General features: G+C 39.2%; 1 protein-coding gene across 1 annotated transcript in view; it reads right to left on the bottom strand.

The window, feature by feature from the left end:
* Positions 1–600: 600 nt before the first annotated feature.
* Positions 601–9,485, bottom strand: part of lhfpl4a (LHFPL tetraspan subfamily member 4a) — a 29,994-nt gene continuing 21,109 nt past the window's right edge. The window contains exons 2-4 of the mRNA XM_072367766.1: positions 9,171–9,407; positions 6,481–6,497; positions 601–3,635 (exon numbers count right to left, since the gene is read on the bottom strand). Coding sequence (XP_072223867.1) covers positions 3,582–3,635; positions 6,481–6,497; positions 9,171–9,407 — 308 coding nt within the window. The 3' untranslated portion in view covers positions 601–3,581. The remainder of the gene's footprint in view (positions 3,636–6,480; positions 6,498–9,170; positions 9,408–9,485) is intronic.

The raw sequence follows: 9,485 nt of genomic DNA, 5'->3' as shown, positions 1-9,485 counted from the left end.
TGATGCTTGGAAGCCTCACACGACCATAAGGCCTCAGGGCTTTTTTTTTTTTTTTTTTCCTCTATTTTCTTTGTGTGGATTTGTCGTAAAATATGTCCTGGGCCTGTGAAAGAACTATCAAGTAAGAGATGCACGCCATAGGAGATGGTTAAAACTGAATATGGACTGATAAAGACGTTACCGCCTGTTTGATGCAGCTTTACTTACAAAAAAAGGCTGATTCTTCTCACGTGATTACATACACATCAAAAGCAAAAAAACGTATGTTTTGCTTTGCAAAATGGATGCCTGTTTCAACTGTTTGTATCTTCTTTATTCTTTATGCTTGCACAGTCGCTTCAATATTGTTAGAAAGAAACCTTTGTTTTAATGAGGGCCCGTCGTTTCTATCCCAACACAGTTGATAGATGTAAGCCAGGGATCTGTGCAGGGCCTGTGTGGACAGCATCAGTAGATTCAGCATAAGGGCTGTTATTATATTGTCTTAAAGGCCCAGCTTGGAAAGTCAGAGCAGTGCTTTTCTGTTTTAAATTTCAGCAAACAGAAACACTGCGGAGCAACGTCTCATTATAAGTCAAAGTGTTGCTCGTGTTGCCACCCAAGATAACCTGTTGAATTCACTTCCAGTGGATTCAGTAATTTGGGCATCTTATTTAATCGTATATGATACCCCAACCCAAATGTAGCAGGTTAAAAACTCATGCAATTGTGTTACTTGATCATTTAGGTGTTATTCTTTGACTTGTCCACAGCGAATGTGTTGCGAGCACATCCCTAACAGAGCATGACACGAGTTACAGTTACATATGATGCAGTATGATGAGCACCACACCAGGCTGTATTTTTCCATGTGATGAGGCCCAAAGATGTTGTGATTCAGTTGCTCCGATAAAAAAGGATGACTTCTAGGTTTTACAGTATGATTATACCTGTCCTTTGCATGAGCACAGCTTGTCAGTTTCTCACATGAAATAATTATCCATGCATGCAGCTAATTTTATCCCTGTCATGATTTAACCCAAGCTTTGGGAGTTTCAGTTACAGTTTGTCAGCCGGAAGTGCTGCTCTGAGAGGGATAAAAGCCCCATGGTGCTCTGGATTACAGCAGCCTGCTTTGTCATATTGTGCAACCGCAGCTTGTCATGGTAGAATCCCACTCGTCACTTGAATCATGACAGACAGTGTCGCTTTGGGGGCACGTATATGACGTAGCTGTAGCCCATGGAAGCCATAACTATCTCTTGGGTACAACTCAAGAGTAAAGAATTCTGTCGTTGGTAATTTTATATACTGTAAATAGAACAGGTACCATTTAATTGTTCAAAGCATGGACTTTGTTTATGTTGCTTTCGTAGCTGTGATCACTGTGGTGGTGTTGGCAGCATATCCCAGCTGCACAGATAATGTAGGATAGCAGCCATCACTGAGGACACTGAGGTTATGTAATCTGTCTTTATATGTCTTTATACTTATAATCACTTCGACAACATCAGGACCAAAAACCAAAATCTGAGACCTCAGCGACCGATAATGCAACGAGTGAACCGACTCTGCATGAACCAGAACAGTAAACTGGATGCACATTTCTAAATAAAGACAAATCCTGTAAACAAAGCAGGTCTTCTTGATGTCTGGAGGCTGTCATCACACTTTAATATAACGTCTAAAAATCTGAGTTGACAGAATAGGCTATAAAGCAGGCTCGTTGTCGCCATCCAACACACCGGTCAGTTTGTGTTATTTTTGCACCTGAAGCTTTCTTCCTTTACTTTTAACGACATGTCATCAGCTAATAACTTTATTGTAAAGTAGAAATGCTCATTTTGTCTTGTTTTTCCTGCTGTTTTCTAATATTAGAAGCTCCATGGTGTGAAGTTTTGCCCACCAACAGATCTCATAATGACCAATGACTCACAAACACACACCTCCTCGCAGCCTTTAAATGGGCCGTTTATGACAAGTTTGCTGGATTTAAACCTCTGATACGACAATTTTTAAAGAAAAGGGTAATATATTCAGATGATCTTGCATGAGGCCCAACATTTCAGAAGCAAAAACCTTCATTTGTGATTCTGATTTACAGTCTCATGGTGGTTGTCTGTCATGAGTAGAGAAGATGGGATGTAAGCGCTCCCTGATTTAATGCAATGAAAACGCGCCTAAATATCAAAGTTTGTAAAAGTTTCCACTTTCACAGATATTTTTCCAAGAAGAACTGCGAAGTATGAAGTTGCGCAGGATTATTCAGAAATCAAGATTAAGTACAGCACGTTCTCTTTGTTTTTGTGTTTACTTACGATCGTCTTATTAACATCTGATATCTCTACTTTTTCTGCTCTATCGGTATAATGCATGTTTAGTTGTAACAAGTATTTTCTTGTAATTATTAAGGGTGGTTGTCCCACCTATGATTCTCATGACTGCTGCAAGCAGCTTCGCTTCTTCAAAGAGGCATGTAAGTGACATCACCTTAAGACAATGCAGCACTTGGGGCCAACTCCAGCAGCCATATTCACACAGTCTTAAGACATCTGTAGCGTAAACTGATCACTATATGCCGGAGCTGTAAAACTGGAGTAAACTGCACACTGGAGACGGGGGTTGTGAGACACCACAAAGAAGTGAACTTAAATCTAAACTCTACAACATACATAAGGGTGAAGGACCACAACTTTCTTTTGAGGCCGTGTTGATGACGGGGAATTTTCCTTTTTTCCCCAGTCAAAAAAAAACAACTTGTGATGCTCTGCTTCTTTAGCTAAAATGTCTGTTTTGTTCTCATCTGTGTAAATCATCAGTAAGGAGTCATTAGAAACACAACGAATCTGCACAAACTCAGATGCTCTTCCAGCACACTGAAAGCGCTGAAAACAAGGGTAGAAATACTATATTTGAATGCGTTGGAGCCCGATGAGGTTTTGTTGCCAGCTGTTTTTTTTTTGTCAGCAGTAATGTTATTTACATTGTTCATTATGTATAGTAGAGAATCTCCCAGAGATGTTAAGATCTGTAAAGCTGCAATGGGGTACTCCTTTTAAAGTCCTCAGATGAAGAGCCATACGCATCCCTGTTGAAGTGTTTTGAATGTTTAATAATGGATTCGCTGCTGGATTGTGAGTCTCGACTCTGTTACTGTGTGAGGAGGACCAATAATCTGCTGTCCAATGCTGTGAATGTACGCTACACACAAACTCAAAGTCAGTAACAGCAATATTTTAAAGAAATGCTGACATGGACATTATGGTTCTTCATCTTAAGGATTGAATTTCTCACACAAATCAAGACTTTAAATACAGTAATTCTTTTTTTTTTATCATAAAGGTATTTGTTGAGAAAGTCGAGTGTTAAATGCACTGTACAACCATGTATAATATCTTTTCAAAATATAGTTTATCCCAGTGTGTTTGCTGTTGTTCGTTTTTTTTTTCCTTTTTCTTCTAACTCTTACAGAATCCTATACACTTGGTGTCTGCATTGAGTTTGGGTAATATCCTGATCGTTGGAAAGTAGAGAGGAGGAGAAGAGGGAGAAATAAGAAAGGAGAAGACAAAGAGAGAAGCTGTCCAGTGCCATCGCTGCCCTCAGTGAAGACGCTGCACTCCGTACCGTGGCTCTCTTCTATCTCGCACTTCAATCTGAAGAAAGCAAGACACAAAAGTCATTCCTGATCTAGTCTGATTAAGGAAGGTTGTGATGATAAATCTACTAAAGTTACTCTTTACCACTTTTGGAAAATAGAGGGGACATAACTTGAGTATCAGTCTTCTTGGCTTCAAAAGAAAACTATTCAAAGCTAAACATTTGGTGGAAGGATTAAAAAAGGTTGTTCACCATCTAAAACAACTTAAACCTGAACAGTATTGTTTCCTTTGTCGCTATTTTCTCAACCGAACAACGTCTGTGTTGCTCTGCAACTGCCAAGCATACCCCGCCGCTGAGTCGGACAGGACCTCGTCCACCTGGACATTACTTCTGAAAAGATGTACAAGATGGTACATGTTTTTCCAGATTGTTTCAATAAAGCGACATCCTGGTCACTGTATAGGTTTTGTAATCACTCATTTTCACTGTTTCGGGATTAGATCGGTGGCACGAGGCAGGACACACCAGGCCGCCACAACACAGACGTTGTCCGGTTGACTCTACAGCAATGTAGCGTTTGAAAGCGGTATGAAATTTTTGAGGTTTGAGGTGTTTTAGATCTGCTTCTGTCCCTGCTTTCTGTAGCTCAAAGGGTCTTCACACAATCCAACTTCCAGAAACCCAAACTGTCCTTTTCACCCTACAAACTCTGGACTACCTTTTGAAAACGTTCACTTGTAAACATCCTCAACTTAAAGGGGAAGTTTGTTTTTTTATAACCCTGGACCTTATTTCTACATTATGGCAGAAATACATCTACTCATCGATAACATTTTGGTGAAAGTCGGCATCCTTCGGATGCTATTTAAATCACTCGAGATCTGCGTATATCCATATAACAGGAGTGATCGGGGTAGAGACGATACAGCCTCTAAATAAGGCATTATCTGTCTGTATTTCACCAACACTTTAAGACGAATGAGTGAATAAGTCGTCCACGTCGTCAAAATCTGATAAATATTCTGCCATGTTGACTTTATCCCAAGTGACCCGGGTGTAGAAAGCCCTCTATAATCCCCCCGATAGCCCCCAATAACAACAACACGGCAGCTCTGAAGTATGGTCATTCATTCATGCGTCTTAACGTGTTGGTGAAATAAAGACAGATAATGCCTTATTTAGAGGCTGTATTGTCTATGCCCTGTTCTATGTTATATGAATATACGCGGCTCTCAAGTGATCACCAACTGTTAACGGTGGGTAGATGAACAATTTTTGTCAGAAATAAGGTCCAGGTTTAAAAAAAATTTAACTTTTTTTTCTTTGGCTTAGTCAGGAGACTAAGTAACATGCTGACGGCAGAAAATGTGCCTTTTAAAATGTTCGAATTCATGTTAAATCATATTTATCGGAACAAAAATTAGGCTCATCATGCGCTTGAATATGGGAAACTGGACTTCTTGGATCTTGAAGACATTTCAACCTCTCACCTGAAAGGCTTCTTCAGTTCTGAACTAGATTGGGGAGTATGAGCCTATAAGCAGAGAGGGTCATTGCAACGCAATTGCATCAAAAACAATTTTGAAGCGCAGAATATATATAAAGTATATATATAAAAATGATATATAAAGTAATTTTACAATTTTTTTCAACCTTTCTGAGAGTTTTGGTAAAAACATTTGGGTAAGGAACGGTGAAAGAACCAAAGCGTTCAGCTGTTTTGTGTCAGGATGCTGAGTTTTGACCAAATTATTCCTTGTATTTCCTGTTTTATCATTAAACTCTGTGTCCACTCTGGCTTTACTTTGCTGCCTCTCTTTTGTCTTCCCACCTCTGTACAAATTGTCTCATTGTGTTTACTTGTCTTGTTTGTCTCGGTGTATTTATAGGTGTGTTTTTCGTTCCTTCTGTTTGCCAGTTTGCTTGTTTTTCCTGGCCCATCCTCCCTGCCTGTTTGCTGTCATGTGCTTTTTGTATTTTGTTGATTTTAAATGTTTTCTTCTTTTACAGATCAGAGTCCTGCGCTTCCTTGTAAGTTGCATTTAAGTAATTTTACTTGTTATTCTGCCTCTCCATCTCAGTGTCTGCATGCTTTGTGTCTACCAATGCTTTGCCCGTTTTAAAAGGAAAAACACCTCCATCAGCTCTACTCAGAAGGCAATGCTGAATAGAGCAGGATGGATCAAGGTTGATAGAGGACTTTGCAACTTATCGTTTACTGTACGTTTCAATGATATTTAACCATGTCAAACAGCTTTGTTAAAAAGCAACGTGAAGTAAGATTTGTAAATGTAAGCATCTTTACTAAGTGGTTACATATCTCATCCCTGAACAGCAGACCAGAGTAGGTCAGAAAAGTATCAGAAACGTAGGAAATAAATGTGTGGAGATATAAATCCAAACACAAAATTGATCATGTAGCTTTTGTCATCCTCAGACTCTGAAGGTTCCAGCTAAACTATTCATTAAACTAAATTCACATACTTTTTGGTGTTTAGTTTTAATTTTAAGTCTTTCTGCACCAAAACACAAATCTCTTAGTGTGTCTCAATTATTTCTCTTAAAATGAATTCTACAGTCGTTCACACACACTGTGATTCTTTCGTGGGCTATTCGCTTCCCAGCAGAGTCTCTCTGTGGTCTTTGGCTGAAAGCAGCTGGAAACTGGTTAGCATGACTAAAAGAGGAATGTGTGATTGACAGAAAGAAATCTGTTATCATTGTGTTGACATAATTGGCATGATAATCAGCATTTAATTAGCATACCATTAGTCTGTTGGATAGTTGATGAATACTGGTTTAAAACTAAAACAGTCCTTCACCACCACTGTCATCAGTAATCAGTCCACTTTGCACAGACACGGATGCACACAAAATGTAAAATGCAATATAACTTACCCTTGACACAGCAAAATCTGCAAGGACAAAAAAGGAAATTGGAATTACAGAGAGACCCAACAAGGAAAAGTGCATATTAGTGCAAAAAATAACAATGCTTACTTAGGAATGAGTGAATTATTTAGGTCATCCCTTAACAGTGGCCAAAATGGCTTTCATTTGCTACCTACGACCTGTTCCCGTTAACGTATTTTTCACAAAAAAGGGAATTTCTAAAATAACTTAACTTAATTTAAGAAATTACTTTGAATTAATAGCTTTAAGTCATCTACATAAATTGTGCTAATCTGTACTGGTTTCTGTTGAAATCATAGAAAGCCTCTTTTAATTTGGCCATTTAATCACACATTTTCTCAGGCTTTAAATCTCTCTTTAAATCACTGGTTTCACTGTGAAGCCAGTGATTACAAGATGACAAAAACTGCAACCTTTTCCATATGACAAAGGGATTCAAGAGTAGTTTGAGTATTATACAATGCATGCAGGAAAGAAAATGCTGAAGCTGAAAAAGGGATTCTTTGGGTCGTAAACAATTCTTTGTGCATTTAGTTGACAGAGGCTATAATTTAGAATGATCTCTGGAACCGAAGATGGTGTCTATACGTAATTATTTTACACTAAAAACATAAATCCCAAGTGAGAACTGTTTTTCCTGCAGCTCCAAACAAAAAGTACAAGTCGAAGAAAGGTCAAGATTCAAAGTTATTGTGACTAACAGATTTGTTAGATTTTGCTTTGGTGTTAGGACACTTTTTTTCGTGGACTGTTCATAGGTTTGAAGTGATTTTACAGTAAATTTACTTTTTATGAAATAACTGTGAGCTTAACACAACTGATGAGGCTTCAGAGGCGTCGAATGTGTAAAATCTCTGAAACTGTCGGTGAGGTTAATCAGATAAGAACAGAAAGACACGCCCACGCTCTGGAATATCTCCAGTTGCCATGGAAACCATCATGGAGATAGACCGTCGGAGAACTGAGACATCTTATGTCACTGTTCTTTCTCCATCTCTGGCTCTTCCTCTCACTCCTTTACTCTGTGTTGCTCTGTGCATCTCTCATGCTCTCAGTCTACCATGCCGTGTCACAGAGCTTTTCCTTTCCACCGCTTTGTTTTGTGATGATCTACTTTGTGTTTATGGATTTGGATCCTTGTAATAATCCTTATATAAGGAGACTTTATTGTTTTGCAATACATCTCCTGCTGCTTTCTGCCATTCCTCTCCTCCTCTTCCTCTCCCTTCAAACAGCTGAAACAATGCGATTCGACTGTCCTGATGCAACATCATGCAAACTGTCAGAAACCCTCTGGAGGACTCGCTCCCACTCTTGAATTCAACACTGAAAGCAATTTGGCTGAAGATGCTGAGGTCAGATTAGAGTGTGTTCACTTTTTAACTGAGGAAATCTTGCTCATGGTAATGGCCCCACAGCTGAGGCATAAAAATTGAGTAGGAGGAAGGATTTGGTTCACCCATCTTCAGAGGCACAAAGTTACTTTTATAATTCATACTTTAAGGATGTATAGAGACAATATGCACTGGTGGGCTCAAGAAATACTTGAAGAAAATGAAGCATACCTTAAACTGGTGCTCTGATAGTTGAGTAACTTTTTATTCTTCACACAGTATGATGAAATTTCCTGTAAACCCTTTAAGGGTGTAACCAGGAATTCTTGTTTTCAGTAAATTGGTTTCTATATTAATTTCAAATAGAAACTATATGTAAAATAATGCAGATTAAAAATTTGAAGTAAAGCAGGTAACTTCTGACATCAAGAAATGTATCAAAACAGCAGATTGGTTTTGATAAATTGGCTAAATATGCATTTTTTGCATGTATCTAATTATTTGGAATAGTCAGTCAGTTAAATAAGTTAAATCTATGCAGCATTTGGAATAACCATGAAATGCAAGCCCAGAACCGCTTCATTGGACATCTTCTGTGTGGCTATTATATATATAGCTTTTTAGGGTGCTAACTTTCTTCCCATGTAACTGCTCCGAGTTTAGGCTTTTTGATTTGATAGTATTGTTGATGCAGCTAGCTAAAAGCTTGTCAGTCTCTCCTTATAAGGTTTAAAATGGAAACAAAAAAGTGCTACCGTGAATTTATCGTTAATACTTGTTGCATGAAATGAGAAACTTTGCGTTTACGTCTGTGCTGGAAGTCGTTTATGGACAATTTCTTTCAAATTTTGTGTAATAAATCGGCCACAATAATTGTAAATCACATTTGTGTGGTGGGAAAATGTCAGTTAACACGTAGTTCAGTGGCCTGCTCAAACTTGTTGTTTTATGTATCTATTTTGTTGGTGCTAGTGGGCTTTATTTAAGAGTTGCTTGACAGGAAATGGGGACAGAGAGCGAGGAGATGAAATGCAGCAAAGAGACCAGAGCCGAGGCTTGAACCCGGGCCATCAGTGTCGAGGAGTTGTGACTCTGTACAAGTGGTGCCCAGTTGAGCTACCTAAACTATACGCCTTTATATTCTTGGAGAAAATATTGTACAAATCATTAGGGCTTTCATGCTGCACATTCCTTTCTCTGGATCACCTGAACACAGCAGCCAGTTTTTTCTTACCTGCCACATAATTTGATGTGAAGTCGAGCAACGCACAGTTTAATCTCAGCCCATGAAGTAATAAAATCCAATAAAGTCGAGTGTTGGAAAAGTTTTCTTTTACTTACCTTTATTGTCTGTCTGCAGATCGTCGAGATAGAAGTCCGTCTGCCGGTTTCCCAGGACGAAGGCCAGGAAGGAGAGGATGAGGGCATCCAGGATGCCCATAATGGCCAGCATGTAGGCCCAGCGTACCGAGCAATCACCCAGAGAATATTTCCCCGCCTGCTCCCCACACATGTCCCGGATCACCTCAGCATCCCATCCGTCAGGGAAAATCATGCAACCCAGCACCAGGCACACCCCTGCAGGAAGGATGGAGGAGAGGATTTGCATGGTTAAAACTGTGATCAGGTACGTACAGAATGTCATAGCAGAGGGCA

The sequence above is a fragment of the Leuresthes tenuis genome, unplaced genomic scaffold (genome assembly GCF_036924035.1).
Source record: "Leuresthes tenuis unplaced genomic scaffold, fLeuTen1.0.hap1 SCAF_16, whole genome shotgun sequence".
NCBI lineage: Eukaryota > Metazoa > Chordata > Actinopteri > Atheriniformes > Atherinopsidae > Leuresthes > Leuresthes tenuis.
This window is presented reverse-complemented; position numbering and strand designations above follow the sequence as displayed.